Here is a 21,968-nt window from a genome sequence, read left to right on the forward strand (position 1 = left end):
TAGTGACAGATTCTAAGTTTTAAGTAAAAACGTCTTTAATTTGCCCTCATTATTGCATGATATTTTCATTTCATCTGTAAGATTATTTCCAGATAAAGAGTTGATGTTTTCTTTTTTTTTCAGAACTTTAAATATGTCATTTCACTTGATTCTGATGAGAAGTCAATGGCATTTCAAATCTTTGTTCCCCTCATACAATGTCATTTTCCTTTGGTTACTCTAAAGATGTTCTTTTTATTTTTCCTTTTCAACGGTTTGGCTCTGTTTTGATTTTGTTTTTGTTTCTGAGATGAAGTTCTGCTGTGTTGTCCAGGCTGGTCTCAAACTCCGGGGCTCAAGTGATCCTCCCCCATCTCAGCCTCCTGAGTAGCCAGGACTACAGGTGCACGCCACTGTACCCAGCCTCATTTTGGAAATTTAAATACAAAAAGTGAGCAATGGCTTTTTAAAAACATACACATAGGGCAGGTGTGGTGGCTCACACCTGTAATCCCAGCACTTTGGGAGGCAGAGGTGGGTGAATCACCTGAGGCCAGGAGTTCGAGACCAGCATGGCCAACATGGCAAAACCCCATCTCTACTAAAAATACGCAAAATTAGCTGGGCGTGATGGTGGATGCCTGTAATCCTAGTTACTTGGGAGTCTGAGGCAGGATAACTGCTTGAACCTGGGAGGTGGAGGTTGCAGTAAGCCGAGATCGCGCCACTGTACTCCAGCCTGGGAGAGGGAGCAAGACTCCGTCTCAAAAACAAACAAATAAAACATACACACAAGTCTAACAGCCAAAATGCACAGAGGAAATGAGCTCCTACTCTGTCCTCCAAGGTTCCCATTCTGTGGTTGAAGTTGCTGCTGGCCTTCGTCCTTTACAACATACATAGGAATCCACAGCTTCCACTTTACACTACAGCTGTAATGCATTTCGTCTGCTTCATGCTGTGTGCACATCCCTCCTCATTCTGATTGATGGTCAAGGACTCATCCCTCCCCTAGCATCAGTTCCTGCCCTACAATGGGACAGTGAGGAGATCAACCAGTTAGGAACAATCTAGTAAAAGGGGCAGGGTGGCTGGAGATGGAGTAATGCTCTGCACTGATGTACTGTGGTATCTGAATGAGGAGAGAAAAAATAAGGCAGAAAATCATGGAGGGCACAGTTGCAAGTTGGGAGTCTCTCTGTGGAACACTGTGGGGAGGACTCTCCTACCTGTTTTAGATAGATCAATGTGCTAAACTAAAGAAAAAAATTCAATAATCAGCAGTCTAGAGACTTGAATTTCAACCTTCTCCCACCAAGATGGCTCATATATGGCAGTAACAATCTAGATCTCTCCAGGAGTGAAGGGAGAGCCTGTGGTAGGTCCCGTGGTAGGCCCTAGAAAGTATCCATTGCTGCTTCTAGTTGCTGCTGTTGTTCCACTTGTGACTTAGTCTCAAAGACAACAGAAGAGCCAGGAGTATAAAGAAAGTGGTTGCAATCCACAAGGCTGTTCTGGAAAATCTGTACATCTTTTGAGCCATGAAGAGGGAGAGATCAGAAATGGATCCAGGTACAGACAAGACCTTTTTGGGAGCATCTCCGTTAGATGCCATTGTCATGACGGGTCTCATTTAGCTCCTTGTGGCTCCTATTCCACCTCCTCCTCAGTATCCTCTATGTTGCCCTTTGGGCACAATTTGTCTGGGGACAGGGGCACCCCCGTGTCATGGCAGCAGCAAATAATGAGCATCCATTTTCTCTTTCCTTTCTGGAACCCTATACATGTTAGATCTTTTTGTATTGTTCTGTCTCTTAGGCACCGTTCCTTATTTTATTTTCCTCTCTGATCTTCAGACTGAATAATTTCTATTGCTTTACCTTCAAATTCACAGATACTTTTTTCTGTTATTTCTATTCTGATTTTTTTTTTTTATTTTTTTTTTTGAGATGGAGTTTCGCTCTTGTCACCCAGGCTGAAGTACAGTGGCACGATCTTGGCTCACTGCAACCTCCACCTCCTGGGCTCAAGCGATTCTCCTGCCTCCGCCTCCTGAGTGGCTGGGATTACAGGCACGCACCACCATGCCCGGCTAACTTTGTATTTTTAGTAGAAATTTCTCCATGTTGGTAAGGCTGGTCTCGAACTCCCAACCCCAGGTGATCCACCTGCCTCTGCCTCCCAAAGTGCTGGGATTACAGGTGTGAGCCACCGCTCCCAGCCTCTATTCTGATCTTAAGGCTATTTAGCAAAAATTTCATTTTAAATATCATATTCTCAGTGTTAGCATTAACCTTTGGTTCTTTTTTATGGTTTCTTTTTCTCTTCTGTGATTTCCTATGTTTTCATTCATTATGAGTATATTTTCCTCTACATCCTTGGGCATAGTTTTGGCAGTCACTCTAAAATGTTTGTCTCTGATTCTAACATCTGGTTCATCCTGGAGTAACTGATTGACTTTGAGTCACATTTTCTTATTTTTTCGTATGCCTAGTAATTTTAGATTCTATCCTGGACACTTGGATGAACTCAAACATCTCCGTTCAGTTATTTAAGCCTTACATGGGCTGCTTTGAGTCTGCTCTGCACATGTGTAGTTTAGGTTCAGCAAGAGATTTGGGCAGTTTCTATATGGTCTTTAAGGCTCCTCCTTTGTGAATCTCTCTTTTCTGTGATTTCTCCTCTATTTCCCATTTGCTGTGTGTTTGCATCCCTCCTCCTCACCTCTTTGGTGAGGGAGGGATTTCTACTGTAAGGGTATGGGAATAGGCTAAACACGACACTAGACACTACACAGGTGAGACAGCAGTGTACTAGTCATGTATACTCACAGCCTAGCAGAGGAGAACACCTACTCCACACAGGGCCAGGTGGGGCCTGCACTTGGAAATAGAGAACAACCATGGGTGCAGGCTTTGTACTATCAAGAGGATGAGGTCGCTCCTGGTTCCTGAGGGAAGACGTGACTGGTGTGGATGAATAATTCCATAAGCTGTCAGGGAACTAAAACCTGTGACTCAGGAATAAGCAGGAAATGTGCCTGATCCTTGAGCTAAGGAGCAGAGTGTGGACAGGAACTTGTAGTTAGGTCATTCAAGGGCCTCTTGATTTTACCAGATATCAAGGCAATACATGGTATTAACTTTAGACCATATACCACCCTGTGGTTGTCCTGGATTCCAACCTCTGGCTCTTCAAGCCAGTAAGTCTGCAAGTTTGAAAGTCATAGTCATTCTACATGGTACTGATGAGGGCCTGCCCCCAGGCTAAATGACATTCTTACACGATGAAACTCATGAACTGCTATTTCCTTCTTCCAAGCACGGACTCCCGTCCAGAATCTGCCTTCCTTTGCTTGCTCTCCAGTGCCTTTTGGTAGATTTTTAAATTCTGTTCAGAATGTATAGCCATTATTTGCAAGAACACTGATCTGATAGGAGCTATCTGGCCATTACAGGAAGCAGAACCTTCAAAGTTCCTTCTTAATCTGGGCTGCTTAGAGTCTGCCCTGCACATGTGTAGTTCAGGTAAACTGCTTTGGACACAAGCAGCTTAACCACACAACTGAAGGAATTATCAGGTGTGACTAATTATAACAGGACTTGGCACGGAGTCTTCGGGATGATAACACATGAGAACATTATCCCACAGCTGAAATCCATACCTGGAGGGCTCATAAAAAATTGTTGCATAAAACACTTAAATTTTGATTTAGTACAAATTTAGATTCCATACAAATAATTCATCAAACTTGAGTTGAGCTTGGAATACATCAGATAAAATCCAAGAAAAATGTTTTTTATTTTAGTTTTTACATACAGCTAAAGTACATATGGGGAAAAATTATGGCTATCATTTGATAATGCAGCTCTATATCTCTTCTTAAATACCTACCATCTTTCAGTAGCCTTGCTTGACTTTTACCAATTTTAATCTCTCTTTAATTCTGCCATCATTGCCAATTTGCTTTTATTTATACTTATGCTCATAAGCATTTCCCTAACATGTGTCATGTCCCTGTAAAGACTACAAATGTCTGGTGGACAAAGACTAAAGCCTTGATTTCATTTAAACGTTGACACTGCAGATACATATGTTGATTATTCTTTTTCAGTGAATCCTATCAAGACTCAGATGGACAAATTGGGCTTTAAATCTCTTCAGTACTAGGTATATGGTTGTTTCCTTTGGTGATCCCAGAGGCCTCACAAGACTCAATAGCAGGCTATATATTAACACAGGGCTAAGATTTATGACAGCAAAGGATACAGAGCAAAAGCAACAGGAAAAGATGTATCAGTGGAGTCCAGAGAGGTCCAACATAGGATTCTGTTGTCCTTTGTCTGCAGCTACACAGGAATTCTCTCTCTCAGCAAACTGTAGACACCTGTGGAATGTCTCTGCCCACAGAAGCCCGCTTGAGCCTCAGGGTCTAAGGCTTCTGTGGGAGGCTGTTCATGTATGCATACTTTGCTATGGAATTGGCTATGGCAACCAAAACTCAGGGGCCCAATAATAAAACCAGGTGCCTATTTATCAATCTTGGTGTTTGTGCAACACAACTTGGTGAGCCAGTATGGAATGATCCAATGCTCCAGGTGTATACAACAAAATCATCATCACTAACATAAGGAACACTCCCAGGATTGTAATCCAGGGGTTGGCCAAGGTCAAAGATGGTTCCCCTGGAGACGTGCAAAGGGTAAGCAACCAGAACTGCTACAGTAACTTTTTTCCTCACAAGGCCCTGCGCATCCTTGCTTATCACCTAGTACTAATTCCCGGCTTACTAACAGGAATAATACAAAGCTAATTAAGTCTGGGCATGTGAGAAGATATTTAAACCTATTTTATTGCTAAATCATTCCCTCTAGTCTCTCTACCCTACCCAACATATTCTAGCCTCCAATTTCTATCCTGGTAGGTAATACTACATTTGCATTTTGTTATTCCAGAAGGTGCATAAAGTTCTTTGTTTTGTTTGTTTGTTTGTTTTCTTTTCTTTTTTTATATTTTTAAGATGGAGTCTCACTCTGTCGCCAGGCTGGAGTGCAATGGCACCATCTCGGCTCACTGCAACCTCCGCCTCCTGAGTTCAAGCGATTCCCCTGCCTCAGACTTTATGAACAGGCAACATGTAGGGAGCAGTAGCTTATGCTGCTTAGAAGAGGAGGCCTAAGAAGGATAGAGCTCAAAGTTGTAAAATCTACAGGGTTCGTATCCTTGTATGATTTATATTTGTATCATTTCCCCCACAAACCTGTGTCAGCTCCTGGATTTTCTGTTTCATACAGCCTTAACAAGATCTACCTGTGGTCCAAGCCAAAACCCTAGATGATACCTCCTCTCCCATCCTCTAAATACAGTCACTAAACCCAATTGATATTACCTCCTAAAAATGCCCTGATCTATTTCTTTCTTTCCATATGACCTCATTTTCCTGTTAACTGCTCCTTTCTTGCTTCTCTTTCCCTCTCCCCAAGGCCATTATTCATTTCAGCAGGGTTCTCACTCCCATTCTTTCCTAGAAAGCCAATGCACCACATACTGAAGAATAGTTTTCTGAAAAAGATGTCTTATGAAATGAGGTATTATTACCACTTATCTCTATTTTCGATTGTTTCCTGTATGTTATAGATCTACTAATATCTATTTTACTGGAAAACAAATTAATTACATCTCAAATTGAAAAAATATGTCCTTAGGATAGAATCAATTGCTTGGAGTTCTCTGAGCTGTGCAACAGAAATAATAAGAGCTGCTTCCTGTGCCTCATCCTCTCTTTGCTTTACAACATCTGGAGTCTTCTCCCAGTCTTTCTCCTTTCTCAATTGCTATGTTCAGATTCCTCTTCATTAAATATTTCTGCCAAATTTCATTCCTACAGAAAAGACCACAGTCAAAAAATGATTCCTTGGCTAGTTAATATTTCATCGGTCCCTTCTGAGGGCGTAGGCAGATGGTATAGGTGGTGTTAACATAGAACATCAATCTAAATTTGAATTTTAAAACATCTGATTCATAAAAGTGATAAGAATTGTTCCATATGAACCTGAAATACTCAAGTGAGATCCTGCAAAAGTTGTTAAAGCTCTTAGCAGCAAGTTGAGGGCTATGCTGAATGAGAAAAGGATTACCTCAAACTTCTCTTAAACTGCTAAAAATTTTCCACAAAAAATGTGTTTCTCAGCCAAACTGCCTAGATTAATTCCTAAAGTGAGAAGTCTTCAGAAGCTTCAAATTTACCAATTGTGGTACTTCTTCGCTTTAATTTGTGCAATAATTTATGTGCTGTTAGAATGCTGGTATACTAAGACCAGACATGACTAATAAGAAAAGTAAAAAAAAATTATAAAAGTGGACTAAATCCAAATGTTTGGTGTATCTACTTATCTACTCTTTTCCTGGTACATAATATTACATTTGCATTTTGTTATTGCAGAAAGTGCATAAAGTTCTTTCTTTCTTTCTTTTTTTTTTTTTTGAGACAGAGTCTCGCTCTGTCGCCAGGCCACAGTGCAATGGCGTGATCTCAGCTCATGGCAATCTCTGCCTCCCGGGTTCTAACGATTCCCCTGCCTCAGCCTTCCAGGACTACAGGCACGCGCACATCACGCAATTTTTTGTATTTTTTTTTTAGTAGAGATGAGGTTTCACCATGTTGGCCAGGATGGTCTCGATCTCCTGACCTCGTGATCCACCTGCCTTGGCCTCCCAAAGTGCTGGGATTACAGGCATGAGTCACTGCACCCACCCAGTTCTTTGTTTCTTTTATATTTTAGATGAAGCATAAATTTTTGTTAAAATAATACATATACCAAAAAATGAAAAACAAATGTGCAAAAGGATAAACGAAGCCTCTAGATATTGCTGGACTATTTTTCCAGAGATATTTAATCTGAATACAAAGTTAACATTGTTTAGGATATCCTAAATGTAATATCATATAAGGAAGTCACTTGGCTTTTTGAAATTATTTTTTAATCAACATGCCAATTATCAGTCAAAGACTAAGTTAGATATGCTATTGCTCTAACCCTGTATTACAACTCTATATATATACACACACACATATATGCACACACACATATATACACACACGCGCGCGCGCACACACACACACACACACATATATATATATATATTTTTTTTCTTTGAGACGGAGACTCACTCTGTCGCCCAGGCTGGAGTACAGTGGCGTGATCTCAGCTCACTGCAAGCTCTGCCTCGTGGGCTCAAGCAGTTCTCCTGCTTTAGCCTCCTGAGTAGCTGGGATTATAGGTGCCTGCTACTGCACCCAGCTAATTTTTGTATTTTAGTAGAGGTGACATTTCGTCATATTGGCCAGGCTGGTCTCAAACTCCTGACTTCAAGTGATCCACCTGCCTTGGGCTACCAAAGTGCTGGGATTACAGGCATAAGCCACCGCACCTGGCCAGCAACTATATTTTTTCTTATTGAAAAATAGTATCACAAATAGTCTCCATAAATAAAATTTAAATATTTCAGCCCCTAAATTTTAATTTTAATGTTCTACCATCATCAGTAAGGGCTCAAATAATCATTTCTTTTTCTGATTCTTCTATTTCCCCTTAATAGAGAGCTTTTTAGCTTCTAATACTTCCCATAAAATTTTCCCCCCATCTTTTATATCTTTGTTTTTAATCTAATTCTAGTACTTACTTTAGCCAGATATCAGAAGAAAATATGTGTTCTGTTACTTCAGGCACTTTCTCAAAGTCTTTTCCCTGAAGATATCATTTCTGTGATGAAAAGATGTTGTACTAAAATATCTGCAATGTACACTACAGTTAGAACAAGAAAATGAAAGTACATCTAGACTGCAGTTAATGAACACACCCTATGTTTTCTCAAGGTAACAACAGAGAAAAAGAAATAAAATAAGATAAATTATTTGTATTAAATGAATATTTTCATTTTCAAAATTTCCATCTCATTTTGTAGAACTGGCACATCTAAAATTACTTGATTTAGCAAAACAAGATTTAAATACAATTTTCCAGAAACATATATATTGTGTAAAGTGAGATATACTGGTTTCATGCATAAAACAGAGAATGTCAATTTATGGAAATAATTTTTAAAAATCTGTTATCCTTACCGGGCATGGTGGCTCACACCTGTAATCCCAACACTTTGGGAGGCTGAGGTGGGCAGATCACGAGGTCAAGAGACCGAGACCATCCTGCCCAACAAGGTGAAAGCCCATCTCTACTAAAAAACGCAAAAATTAGCTGGGCGTGGTGGTGTGCGCCTGTAGTCCCAGCTACTCGGGAGGCTGAGGCAGGAGTATCACTTGGACCCAGGAGGCAGAGGTTGCAGTGAGCCGAGATCACACCACTGCACTCCAGCCTGGCGACAGAGCGAGACTCATCTCAAAAAAAAAAGGAAAAAAAAATCTGTTACCCCATGAAAGATAATCAATACTTACCAAATGTTGGATTAAATTAACCATGCTAAGAGCAATTAATGTAACAATAGCTCCAATAAGACCTCATTAAATAATTAAGCACTTCAAATAAATGATAGATTTAGCAAAAAGCACCTAGCCAATAGCATTAGTTTCATTTTTAAAAGACCATTCTTCAGCTAGTGCTGAAGGCATAAGGCATTGATCCTTTAAAATAAGTCTAAAGGATACACAGTTTCTAGTACTTTTGACTGGGTGGTTACTTGAAACATTATTCTTCAGCAAATTCTAATTTTCCTTCAGAGGAGATGTTAAATTTGCTGCAAGACTTCACAGAAAAATATTTTATGATATCTGAGTTCTTAATTTTTTCCCATGGGCCCAATTCTCCCTTCAATAATTGTCAGCCAGAAAAAAGATAATTATTTGTTTAACTCTTAAACTTTTAGGTATATACTTATTTTATGGATTGTTATATGACACTGGGCAAGCTAACTTCTCTGGGTCCTGATATTATCACCTGTAGAAAAGCTGGTCTGTAGGTGATCTGTAATAGTGATCTCCATCCTCTTCCCCATCCCTGCATAGATGATGGTTAGGATACACTACCATCAGCAGCACTGGCTCCTCTAGCTACCCAGTTGGGCTGCCTGTTGCCTGCTCTTCCTTCCTTTGGAGAAATCGTTGATCTAAGATAACTTCAGCATCAAAAAATGACGAGTCTAGAGTGATCATGATATTGAAAACAAACATCTGAAATCATGCAACCTTGAGATGCATTTTCTTTTTGAGACAGGGTCTCACTCTGTTGCCCAGGCTGGAGTGCAGTGCTACGATCCTAGCTCACTGCAGCCTCAAACTCATGGGCTCAAGGGATCCTCCTGCCTCAGCCTCCCAAGTAGCTGAGACTATAGGTGCACACCACTGCACCCAGCTAATTTTTTAATGTTTTGTAGATACAGGATCTCTCTGTGCTACTCAAGCTGTTATCACGTTCCTGTTCTCAAGTGATCCTCCTACCTTGGCCTCCCAAAGTCTGGGGTTATAGGTGAGCCACAAGGCCAGGCCTTTTTTTTTTTAATAAATAAAAACATCTTTTTTGTAAGGTTCTTAGTGAAAATTATAATAATAATAATACATATAAAGGAAAGGTGAAGGCTATGCTACCACAACTTTCAATACATTCCCTTCCTGCCACTCACTTCCATTTGATGAAATTAATAGGAAAATTGCTGTACAACAAAGAATAGCATCTGAAAGGCACTGTGCCAACCTTTACCTCACACTTTCACAGACCGGAAGAGTTCAAGCCTTTAGTTTACACATGGTTTGGCTACTCTCAGAGGCTAGGCAATTGTTGGGTTTACTGATTACCTGCAAAAACATTTTCGGGTAACACAGCTCATTAAGAAAAAGGGATATCTACAAAGACATAATGTGTCATTTTTATGGATCTAGCTATTGTTATTTGTATAAGTCGAGTAATTTATATGTACTGTATCAACTATTAAATTTTGGACAAATTTTTAGGTTTCATCAGCAAAATCAGACCAAAATTTCAATTTTGAACAAAGCATAAATCTCTCTTCTCTCAATTAAAAACCCTTTCCCCTGCTTTTAGAAAACATAATTGCATAATTCAAACTCCTTCAATACTGTGACCTAGTTCCCCCTCTTGATGTTATAAAGGGCTCATGTAACTATGGTAACTAGCTAGGGAAAATTGAATGTTTTTCTGGTCAGCAATATGCAAAGTATACCATATGTGCTATTTTTTCTCCTTGGGATAGCTAAGGGGATAGTATGTTTGCCTTTTTTCTTGGTTATGAAAATATGAGATCTTATTATACTGAATTTCCTCTTCACTACAGTCCCAGTCATTCACACAGTCCCTTCGTTAAAATGTTTTAGGATCATGTTTTGCTTTTAGCAGTCATCCTAAATGCTGACTAGTACTATAATGGAAAGCAGCAGGATTGACTGTATACACCAGTTAAATCTGTGTGGTCTATCACATTAACTCCACGTACAGGGTGATATGGTTCAGATTTCTAATATTCCTTCTAGAGAATCTGATATTTTCTTAACTTTGTCCTTTTTTTTTTTTTTTTTTTTAATGAGACGGAGTTTCGCTTTTGCTGCCCAGGCTAGAATGCAATGGTGTGATCTCGGCTCACTGCAACCTCCGCCTCCTGGGTTCAAGCAAGTAACTGGGATTACAGGCACATGCCACCACGTCCGGCTAATTTTTGTGTTTTTAGTAGAGACGGGGTTTTATCATATTGGTCAGGCTGGTCTCGAACTCCTGGCCTCAGGTGATCTGCCCACCTCAGCCTCCCAAAGTGTTGGGATTAACAGGCATGAGCCACCACACCTGGCCTAACTTTGTCCTTCAATCCCAGCCAAAGTGTTTTCTTAAAGCAAAAGAACTGCTAAAATGGAATTACATCTTGGAGTATATTTAGATATTAAGAAGAATTAACTCCAGTTTGTAGTGACTTTTATGTATCTTCTTTTTATCTCTATTTAAATTTTTTCTACAATAGCATTACTTATGTAATAATCAAAAATGCTTTAAAACTGAGTTCAGTGGAGATGCAAACTATTATTATTATTATATTTTATTTTTTTGAGACGGAGTCTTGCTGTCGCCCAGGCTGGAGTGCAGTGGCGTGATTGCGACTCATTGACCTCCGCCTCCCGGGTTCACGCCATTCTCCTGCCTCAGACTCCCCAGTAGCTGGGACTAGAGGCGCCCGCCACTACACTCAGCTAATTTTTTGCATTTTTAGTGGAGATGGGGTTTCACTGTGTTAGCCAGGATGGTCTCGATCTCATGACCTCATGATCCGCCCGCCTTGGCCTCCCAAAGTGCTGGGATTACAGGACTATTAGGTTTTTTTAGTTGCTTTTTGTACTAATGAATTGATGTAAAGTTTTAGGGTTTTTCACTATAATCTAAGATGCTTCACTGGACCTTCTAGAACAAATTACACTCTAATGCAGACTCCTAGATTATTAAGGATTTATTTATTTGCATCAGGTACAATTACATTTCTTACAACACACTATCAGTCGGTAACTTTTTCATATGAGGGTTTCTTCTTGAATTTCTCCATATGTAAAGCAGTGATTTTAAACTACTTGAATATCTTCCTCAGAAAAACATTGCTCTCTGCTTCACTGAATTAAACAGGGAATTAACTGCCTCTTACTGGTTTGGAAAAGACCTCATTAACCAAATAAAATGCATGGGATTTGTTGGATCCTGTTAGACCAAATGCAAAAGATTTAATGAGACAACAGGAAAATTTGAATTGTGTAGTTATCAAATGACAGTAAGAAAATTTGGGGAGACAGAATAAATGGTATTATGGATATGTTTAAAAAACTGTTATCTTGGTGGGGCACAGTGGCTCACGCCTGTATTCCCAGCACTCTGGGAGGCCGAGGTGGGCAGATCACTGGAGGTCAGGAGTTCGACACTGGCCTAATCAACATGGTGAAACCCCGTCTCTACTAAAAATACAAAATTAGCTGGGCATGGTGGCACACGCCAGTAATCTCAGCTACTTGGGAGGCTGATGCAGGAGAATCGCTTGAACCTGGGAGGCGGAGGTTGCAATGAGCCAAGATCGCCCCATTGCACTCCAGCCTGGGCGACAAAAGCAAATTTCCGTCTCAAAAACAAGCAAACAAAAAACAACTGTTATATTTTACCTAATCATATTTAAAGTATTTACAGATAAAATGATAAAAATCCAGCAAGAGTGAGGGAGTGTGAAGGGATATAGATTAAATAATCTTAGCCATATGTTGCTAAACGTTGAAGCTGGGTAAACAGTATATGAGGATTTATTGTACTATTACTTTTGCCTTTGTTTGAAAATTTCCATAAAAGTTTAAAAATATTAAAAAGTAGAAAAAAGAAAAGGATTTCATTTATTTGGCCTGACTCAAACAGAAGCTGAATTTTCTCAGCAGTCTTCTTTAGGAATCTTTCACAATTACTTGCCAGTTTGTTTTCAGTCAGTTTGAAGTTGTTGCTCTCCCCAAGAGACAGGTATGGAGGCATACACAGTCCCTGCCAGGGACCTTTTAAAGTCACTGACTTAGAAATTCAAGGTAATCCCAGACTAATTTAGGGAGATCAGTTACTTTTTTTTTTTTTAGGGTTGCTTTGTGGTAGATAATACACTGTGGAGCAAAGAAAATGCCTTTTTGCTTTATTCACAGGATTAAATACCATAAATTAATTGCTAGTTGCTGAGAACGGGAGATTTTAAATTTTGCATTTAGAAGACAAGAAATTCAATCTTGTCTTCTAAGAGGCCCCATATTTCCAGTTAAGTGACCATTCAGAAGGGAAGGACAGTGCTCAATAATCAAGGTCAAGGGTTTAGGGATTGTGGCGATTTTTTTTTTCCCCCACTGAAGTGTTCTCCCCACACAGGCTGCTTTCGCAGGGTGGCAGTAGAATAAGCCTTCAATTAACCTTTTAAAATAAATATGGCAAGAAAAGCATGTCTAAAATAATTCATACATATACATATATTATCATACTACAGTGTTTTATAGTTTTAGATCAGTACCAGCTAAAATATTCTTTGGATTTTTTTGCTTTTTTCCAGCCTGTTCAACATAATTATAAAAGGTGAAAATAATGCTATAAAATGTCTCCTATTCCATGCTCATCCCTCCTATCACCTTGCTCTGTTTCTGGAGTACTGTAGGTATTCTGCATCTTTGCCTTTTTCCCCTTTTAGTTTCTAAACACTTCTCTTATCTACCTGCAGCTCACTTATCAGACTCAATAAAATCCATTGGTACATTCGGTGTTTGACCTGTAACAAGGCACCCCACATTATTTTGGGCCTTTGATAAAGACCATCTCACTCAAATTTGTGAGAAAACAAAAATAGTAGAGTTCAAGTAAAAACCAGTAAAATTCAGTTCTTCACAGTGGCCGTTTTTTGACGAGACCCGGCCGAAAGGTTTAAAGAACAGTAAAATCCCCAAATGTTCTCAGAAATACTCTACATTGAACTGTCTGGGTTGACTTCATACTGGCCCAAACCTCAGTGTCCTAGGGTAATAACCCAAGACGATTTCCCAGTCCTTTGAAATAGTTGACGTCCTATGACGTCCAATTGCCTGGAGTGCTTTATTTTGGTTTGAAATTTAAAATGTCCTCTAGATAAGGATCTAGATTCCTCTTTGCAAGTCAAAAGCTAGTTACTATTAACAGCTGTTTCAAAAGTGCTCTAAATAGGTCACCATTCTGGTGTACCAACGCTGCAAACTGGATCTAAGAAGATCCAAATTTGTCACCACTCACATTTTCTTTTTAACTCAAAGGTAGTACTCACAATAGGGCTTGTTTACATAGGCATTCCATTAAAATTCTCCATGCATTCATTCTATTTGCACCCATTTCTTTCAAAAAAGTCCATCTGTAATTAAAATCAGTTCCTCTGCTTGGCATCTCGTTTACACTACACCGAAATTAAACCCCACTAGGAGATCACGTAGATTACGGGGCCGAGGGCCCGCCCGCTGACTAGGTTTTTACTCGCGTCTGCATGCCCCAGGTCCCCTCCGATTGTAGTCCTGGGGCAGGACCGAGCAAAAAGTCCCGTAAAGCTGGCGTGTGCCCCACTCCGCCAGGAAGCCCCGCCGACGTCCTGTGTTTAAATGTTCTGACACACCCCAAACGCAGTTGTTTTTAAAGGCTGTCTGTGGGACCTATGCGTTGGCAGGCAGATGCCGTCCCGCATCCCTTCCCCCTAAATGACACAGAAGATTCCAGCGCAGGGGAAGGGCCACGAAACCCGCAGGGCACATGACGCCGGGGGCCGAAGGAAGCACCGCCTACCTCCCCGATCAGCCCCGCGGTGCCGGACGAGCCCGAGGGCCCGGCAGGAGGCGGGCGGCAGCCCCAGGCGAGCTCGGAGGCGGCGGGAACGCCTTGCCGCGCATGCCGGGAGCCGCCCGCCGCCAGCCGGGACGCGCAGTCCTGCAGGCCTCGCTCCGGGTCGTCCGAAAAGGAGCAGCCTGCTGCTCCTTTGCAGGCTCGCGAGGAGCCGCACTCGGACCGCCGGATGGGTAAAAAGCCGGTGTGGCCGGGCGGAGCTGCCCCTTCCCGCGGGGAGGGCGGCCGGAAGGACCGAGCCGCCTCCCCTGCCGGGTCCCATTCAGACGCGGGGCGCAGAGACTGGCTCCCCAGGCTTCCCCTTTAAGGGGGGCGGGGCGCGGCCTGCCGTTTGGCCGCCCCCGACACCCTCCCCCCCAGCCCGGAGCCGGCAGACCAATCGCCCGGGCGGCAAAGCGAAGGCGGGAGAATGCGAACCCTCCGGTAGGCGGTAGGGGCGGGCCCCGGCCTTATTCGGATCGAGCGCTGCGCAGGCGCAGAGGCGGCCGCGGGCGGAGGGGCGGGGGCAGGCCAGCGGGAGGCTCCCCGTCAGGCACGGAGGGTGACTGGGGACAGGCAGGCGGCGACAGGCTTGTCATGGGGATCCGAGCTGCGAGACGGCACTGGTAGCATCTGGGGACTCCGAGGGGGACAGGAAGTGTCAGCGTCCGGGACCCCGGCGCCGGCCCCGCCGAGGGGATCCCCACTGCTCCGGTCCTGGAGCGGGAGGGGAGAAAGGAGGGAGCCCCAGTTTCGCCCCGCCCCTGGGCTGGTGCTGCGGGGGCGGGGAGTGAGGGCTGCTCTAGGGGGAGTGGAGATCGGGGAGCGCGGCCGTGCCCTCTCGAGCGGCTGCGGGGTCCCCGCGGCGCCGGGCTGCTGAGCTGAGGGACCGCGGCGGCCGCGGCCGGTGCATGTGCGGCTGCTGGATGCGGAGGCGGCGGCGACGGCGCGGATCGGCAGGATGTTAGGGCAGCAGCAGCAGCAACTGTACTCGTCGGCCGCGCTCCTGACCGGGGAGCGGAGCCGGCTGCTCACCTGCTACGTGCAGGACTACCTTGAGTGCGTGGAGTCGCTGCCCCACGACATGCAGAGGAACGTGTCTGTGCTGCGAGAGCTGGACAACAAATATCAAGGTAGGGGCCGCGGGGCTGCCGGCCTCGGGAGCCGGTGGCAGGGAGCCTGCCGGGGCAGTGCCACCTTCCCTTTCTCCCGTGACAGTCTCCCCGAGCCCACCGAGGGTCTGCCGAGCGGGACGGGGAGGACTGGAGACTGGGTTCGCGGCCCTCCTTGCCCGCGGTGGGCGAGTACTTCTCTGGGGTCCCCGGAGTGGGGGTGGGGGCTGTTCGTCAGCCCCCGCTGCAGACCCAGCGGCTGCAGCTGCCGCGGAGGGGAATCAGCCATTTTAAGCAGCAAGCATTTGTTCAGGCGCTCGCCTGCCCCGTGCCGCAGACCCTGCCGCCCCGGCCCAGGACTGCAGCGGGGCAAGGGCCGGAGGGAGTGAGCGGCCGGGTTCCCGCTGGTCTGCGGGGCGCACTTCCCCACCTCACTCGCCCCCACCCCGGAGTGCGGGTGCTTTGGAACGTGCGGGAGGGAGGGGGCGAGAGGCCGCGGAGGCAGATTGAGGGGGCCTTCCTCCGCGCTCCTGCCCCGGCCGGGAGGAGAGCAGTCCGTTCCGCTCTCTTGCCTGGGGAAAGTTCTCGGCCGCCCCGAGCCGCAGCCCTAGCCCAGCTCTTTCGGCAAAATGGTTAAGAGGGGAGGGGTCCCCCGCGGGAGAGGAAGAGAGGGGCGTGTGTGGCGGGGAGGGCCCCCGCGCCGGGGGCGGGGCCTGCGGGTGTGACGTGGGGCGTGGGAGGGGCGGGGCGCGCGTTCCCGCGGGCCTGGAAAATGGCTGGTCGCAAGAGGGGCGGCTGCGAGCAGGCTGCTGGGGAGGGAGTCGAGGCTGTGCGGGGGCGTTGGTTCGGCCCCAGCGGAGTCCGAGTCGGGGTTTGCAGCATGTTTTGCGGTGATGTTTCCAATCTCTTTCCCAACCAATGGATCAGGACGGAGATTAGCAGCTCGGAGGGTCTCGGACCCTGGCTCCGCGTAGGTTCCGGGACATGTGTCACTTCCGGGCTTCAGGAGGAAGTGGGTTGGTTGACTGGGCAACCGCCTGGCGTCCCCGAGCCCCTCCTTCTCCGACTTTTAAGTGTTAAGGCGAAACCACCCTTTACGGGCCGACCCGGGAACCCGGGACAGAATCGACCTTCCTTACAGTGTTATCACCTACTATCGGTGGTGCTACTAGGAGGGCAGTTTAAAAGAGGAAATGTGTTGCGCTTAATAACCTTGAATCGAGGAACAGACCTTGAACATAGTATGGAAACAGCCATATGAACTTTAAAGATAATTTCCTGGACCCATTCTCTGTTTTTGTAAACACGTCAGTAATCCTATAGTTTAAAAGTCTCTAAAGGAATCCACTTCTTGTGTGACATAAGTGTCTCTGATTTTTTTTTAGTTGATAAATTTGTGTTTTCTGAATCCATGGGATTCATAGGACTGATCCGTGTTTGGGGGAGGGGATGGGGGGAGGGAATTCAAACTGATGCGCTGAGTCCAGACCATTATATAAATATTTATTTTACAGATTAGAAAGAGTTTAAGTAACTCGTCCAGTTAATTAGATGTAGAATATTTGGCTTCAGCTCCTGCAACTTTAGATGCATATCCTTGTTTTCAAACAATTTAAATTTTAATAAAAACTGGCCAAGGGGATTTCTACAGATATGGAGCACAAACATGAATGGTAACCTAAAAATGATACGTGCTTAATAATTGTATATTGAACCTTTCTAGTTTTTCAAATAACACTAAAGTTTGTAAAGTTTGCAGTTGCTGCTGCTGCTGCTGTTGTTGTTGTTGTTGTTGTTTCAGACAGGGTCTTGCTCTGCCCCTAGGCTGGAGTACAGTGGCTGGATCTTGGCTCACTACAACCTCTGCCTCCCGGGTTCAAACGATTCTCCTGCCTCAGCCTCCCGAGTAGCTGGGATTACAGGCACCTGCCATCACGCCCGGCTAAGTTTTGTATTTTTAGTAGATACGGAGTTTCACTATGTTGGCCAGGCTGGTCTTGAACTCCTGACCTCAGGTGATCCGCCCGCCTCTGCCCCACCAAGTGCTGGGATTATAGGCGCGAGCCACTGCGCCCAGCAAGCTTGCAGGTTTTTACATTTCTTTGAAGACACATGTTTCCTTTCACAAGAGTTAAGCTATTTGAAGTTGGTAAGGGATACTATAATTTGTTGACAGGGAAATCTGCTTTCGGATCATCTATAATTGTGATGTATTAATAGCTCTGGTAAGATTAGTAATATAGTAGGCCTTACAAGACTAAGAGATTATAAAAATTCTTAGCTCCCTGAAGATTGTGATTAATGATTAAAAACTCATCCAGTTTTCACTCTGCGCATGGTTACTGAGCTCAACTTTCACAGTTTTATGTTTATATATATTTTGTGTTTTGGGTTCAGATTTCATGTTTTTTATTTCTTCACTAGTGCTGAAGTCTTTTTTGGTTTTGGATCTAATATTTCTAGCAATATTTAGTGATATAAATCATATAGGCAGTCAAATAAATTTCTCACCTATTGAGACACTTTCAGAACTGCAGAAAACCTTATAAAGATGAGAAATAAAGAAGAAAACAATTTCACAATTGAAGTACTTATTATGGGATACGGTTATTAGAGAACCTTTATTTTTGTTCTAGTGTTCTCATTTCTTCGATAAATGACAACCTTCAAACTAAAATTTGATACTTAATTTCAAGTGCCTTCATATAGTTTATAGAAAGTGCTTACACTGCTAGGTCAAACATACAGATCTGGTACAGTTCAAAGTCTGGGGTTCTTATCTCTTGAGTTGCAGTTTTTTTCACAAGCAGAAGTGATGGCTTCCTCATGGGGTTGCTGTGGAGATTAACTGAGAAAATCTTTACCACATAGAAGGGGCTGAGTAAATGTTAAATTTCTTGTCTTTCACTATATAAAAAGGTGTCTTAAAAATTTTTGTATCTCATCTATCAGTGTGCTGGTGTGATATATACTGTAATTAGCCTCTAACACCTGATTATTAGGTACAGAATATTTGAAATGAGGTTTGCCTCTTTTTTTTTTAATCCTCAATTTTTTTATGTGTCTGAGGGAACCAGTTTCCTTATTTTTCCTGTAGGGAAATGAGGTTCTTAAGAAATCTGCTTAGATGCCTAGCTAAGCAAATGGAATATACATGAACTTTGTTCAAAAATATGCTATGCGGGCATAAGTGCTGTTAACCGTGTGCTGGCACTTTGTTATGTATTCCAGGTTAGACAGTTGTACATCAAGTATGAGTACCTGCGATTGCCAGGGAGAAGCTAATTAATGAGTTCTGTGGAATATTTGCTTTTGTGTGCCTTACTTGCAGACAGCCCCAATGTATATATTTACTTGTCCAACATTTCTGTTTTTAATAATTATAATATTGGAATATAAAACTGGTATGCCATGTGGTATGAAAAATACCATGGGGACAGAACTCTTTGAGATAGCATTACATCTTGTAAGAATAAGAAACAAAACAGTTTTGAACAAAACTAATCTTAAGTAAATTTTTGGTGACATATGAAATTATATTTTCAGATTTTTGGATACCTTCTAGTGAGTCAGCTATTTTTATTTTATTTAAGTAAGTGTATTCCATGTGCCCTGCAACTAAATCAGCAGTTCAGAAAGCTTAGAACCAACTCCTGATTTATCTACAAAGGCAGAATGATCCAGTGCTGACTTTATTATAATTTTGTTAGTGGTTTGGTCAGTTGATGCCAGAACCAGAATCTACTCTGGAAATAGTTTTACCCTGGAAATAGTTTCATTTTCAGAATTTCCCATGTGAGGCTAAAATAGAGCCATTAAAACTAAGATGATGGGAAGCTAAGAGCTGTTTATGCCTTCTTTGTTAAGAATGTGTGATGTGAAAGTGAAGCTGTAGTGTCTCCGAAGTCATGTCACAAGTCATTGATTTGACTGTAAATCCTGTAAACACATTTGGGCAGTAATCTGTAGCCTAGTCCTGTAACCTTTACAAGTTTTAGAGCTGGACCCCAGCCTGCAAATTTTATGTATAGAGTTGTTTTGAAGGTGTTACAGCACTTAGTAGACTGAAGTGGCATGCAGTGTTCCTGCCCATTAGAAATACTTTTGATCATTAGCCAAACATCTCTTATCCTTTTTTTTTTTTTTTTTTTTGGAGACAGAGTTTTGCTCTGTCGCCTAGGCTGGCGTGCGGTGGTGTGATCTCAGCTCACTGCAAATTCTGCCTTCTGGGTTCAAGCAGTTCTCTCCCGAGTAGCTGGAATGATTAGGGGCGCCTGCCACCATGCCTGGCTAATTTTTTATATTTTTGGTAGAGACAGGGTTTCACCATCTTGGCCAGGTTGGTCTTGAACTCCTGACCTCAGGTGATCCACCTGCGTCGGCCTCTCAAAGTGCAGGGATTACAGGCGTGAGCCACCGCGCCCGGCCTCTTACCCTTTTTAATATAGATTAATGAGTATTAGTTTTGTGTTCTTTCTTTTCATTACTTTACTTCTAAATGTACTTTCATATTAGATAATGTGGTCTTTGTATGAAATAGTTTTTAATGTATACGTACCAAAGAGGAGTATGGTTTCATGGTTTGAGTTCTAACTTCAATTCTGTAAAAAAAAAACTAACTTGGAAATGTTATGTCTGCTAACACATGATAATGTTCTCATTCTTTTCCTTTTTTAGAAACGTTAAAGGAAATTGATGATGTCTATGAAAAATATAAGAAAGAAGATGATTTAAACCAAAAGAAACGTCTACAGCAGCTTCTCCAGAGAGCACTAATTAATAGTCAAGAATTGGGAGATGAAAAAATCCAGATTGTTACACAAATGCTTGAATTGGTAGAAAATCGGGCAAGACAAATGGAGTTACATTCACAGTGTTTCCAAGATCCTGCTGAAAGTGAACGGGCCTCAGATAAAGCAAAGATGGATTCTAGCCAACCAGAAAGATCTTCAAGAAGACCCCGCAGACAGCGGACAAGTGAAAGCCGTGATTTATGTCATATGGCAAATGGGATCGAAGACTGTGATGATCAGCCACCTAAAGAAAAGAAATCCAAGTCAGCAAAGAAGAAGAAACGCTCCAAGGCCAAGCAGGAAAGGGAAGCTTCACCTGTTGAGTTTGCAATAGATCCTAACGAACCTACATACTGCTTATGCAACCAAGTGTCTTATGGGGAGATGATAGGATGTGACAATGAACAGTGTCCAATTGAATGGTTTCACTTTTCATGCGTTTCACTCACCTATAAACCAAAGGGGAAATGGTATTGCCCAAAGTGCAGGGGAGACAATGAGAAAACCATGGACAAAAGTACTGAAAAGACAAAAAAGGATAGAAGGTCGAGGTAGTAAAGGCCATCCAGATTTTAAAGGGTTGTTTGTCTTTTATATAATTCGTTTACTTTCAGAAAATGTTTTAGGGTAAATGCATAAGACTATGCAATAATTTTTAATCATTAGTATTAATGGTGTATTAAAAGTTGTTGTACTTTGTCTGTGACCTTAATTTTCTGCACTGCATTACCAAATATTTCCAACCAGGTAGTCTTCAGATCACCTGATGAAACGAGCAGGGAGCAGGAAGAGGGTGGTGTAAACAAACATTTCACAAACCATGCCTATTTCATTTTCACTTAAAACTGCAATGCTATTTTTTGGGTAAACACAAAAGTGTCACTAGCATTTTAGTTATACATGTTTAAACAATTTGAGCTATAGTGGGATTTCTCTGTAACATCACATGATCTTGGGTACTTTAAAATACAGACACTATGCCATTTGAGCTGCTTTTTCCCTAGCCCCGTTTATACCTTCGCTTGTTCATCTCTAGTCTTCCAGGGGTTTGAGGAACTGGAGATAAGAGTCATTTGGGATTCCATGTGGAATAATGTGCTCTTATGAGAGTACTTGCTGCTGTCTTTTCCTCAGTAGCATTTTGATACTGTCAGCCCATTTGTTAATGCCTTGCTGCTGCTTCGTGGATAAACTTAATTTAGTGCTTAATAAGGGAGTCGTTTTGTGTTTTGTTTTAATTGGGACAGCTAAGAGTAGTTAGGATACCAGGCCGAAGCAGGCGGATCACAAGGTCAAGAGATCGAGACAATTCTGGCCAACATGGTGAAACCTCGTCTCTAATAAAAAATACAAAAATTAGCTGGGCGTGGTGGCACTCGCCTGTAGTCCCAGCTACTCAGGAGCCTGAGGCAGGAGAATTGCTTGAACCCAGGAGGCAGAGGTTGCCGTGAGCCAAGATCCTGCCACTGCATTCCAGCCTGGGTGACAGCGAGACTCCGTCCCCCCCCCGCCCCCGCCCCCCCCCCAAAAAAGTAGGATACCAAAAATATAGCGACTGGCTTACATTGGCAAACTTTGGGTTATGTAGTATCATGACTCAAGGTTGAACAATTTAAAAATGCATCTTAATAGTATTTTCCATGTGACCCGCTGCCAGGATGCCTAGCCATAGGCCTATCAGTGGAAAAGGGCATATAGTAGTCTTTACGTATAGCCTTTATGTCAGAGAGTTGTTTTAAATG

General features: G+C 43.0%; 2 protein-coding genes across 3 annotated transcripts; one reads left to right on the forward strand and one right to left on the reverse strand.

The window, feature by feature from the left end:
- Positions 1–3,735: 3,735 nt before the first annotated feature.
- Positions 3,736–15,234, reverse strand: LOC103236599 (uncharacterized). Its single transcript, XM_073017854.1, has 6 exons — positions 15,154–15,234; positions 14,896–15,038; positions 14,286–14,643; positions 8,102–8,374; positions 7,663–7,772; positions 3,736–5,860 (listed from the first exon to the last, which is right to left on the reverse strand). Exons 1-4 carry the CDS (start codon positions 15,232–15,234, stop codon positions 8,333–8,335), a joined length of 624 nt encoding a protein of 207 aa, XP_072873955.1. The 3' UTR covers positions 3,736–5,860; positions 7,663–7,772; positions 8,102–8,332.
- On the forward strand, positions 14,609–20,925 carry ING2 (inhibitor of growth family member 2). Of its 2 annotated transcripts, none has more exons than XM_008000368.3 (2): positions 14,609–15,454; positions 20,111–20,925. In XM_008000368.3, exons 1-2 carry the CDS (start codon positions 15,283–15,285, stop codon positions 20,779–20,781), a joined length of 843 nt encoding a protein of 280 aa, XP_007998559.1. In that variant the 5' UTR covers positions 14,609–15,282; the 3' UTR covers positions 20,782–20,925. The 2 variants fall into 2 exon arrangements, with proteins under 2 accessions (XP_007998559.1, XP_037849977.1); XM_037994049.2 differs by lacking the exon at positions 14,609–15,454 and adding an exon at positions 16,189–16,445.
- The last annotated feature ends 1,043 nt before the right edge of the window (positions 20,926–21,968 follow it).

This window comes from Chlorocebus sabaeus, chromosome 7 (assembly GCF_047675955.1).
Source record: "Chlorocebus sabaeus isolate Y175 chromosome 7, mChlSab1.0.hap1, whole genome shotgun sequence".
In the NCBI taxonomy this organism is placed as follows: Eukaryota; Metazoa; Chordata; class Mammalia; order Primates; family Cercopithecidae; genus Chlorocebus; species Chlorocebus sabaeus.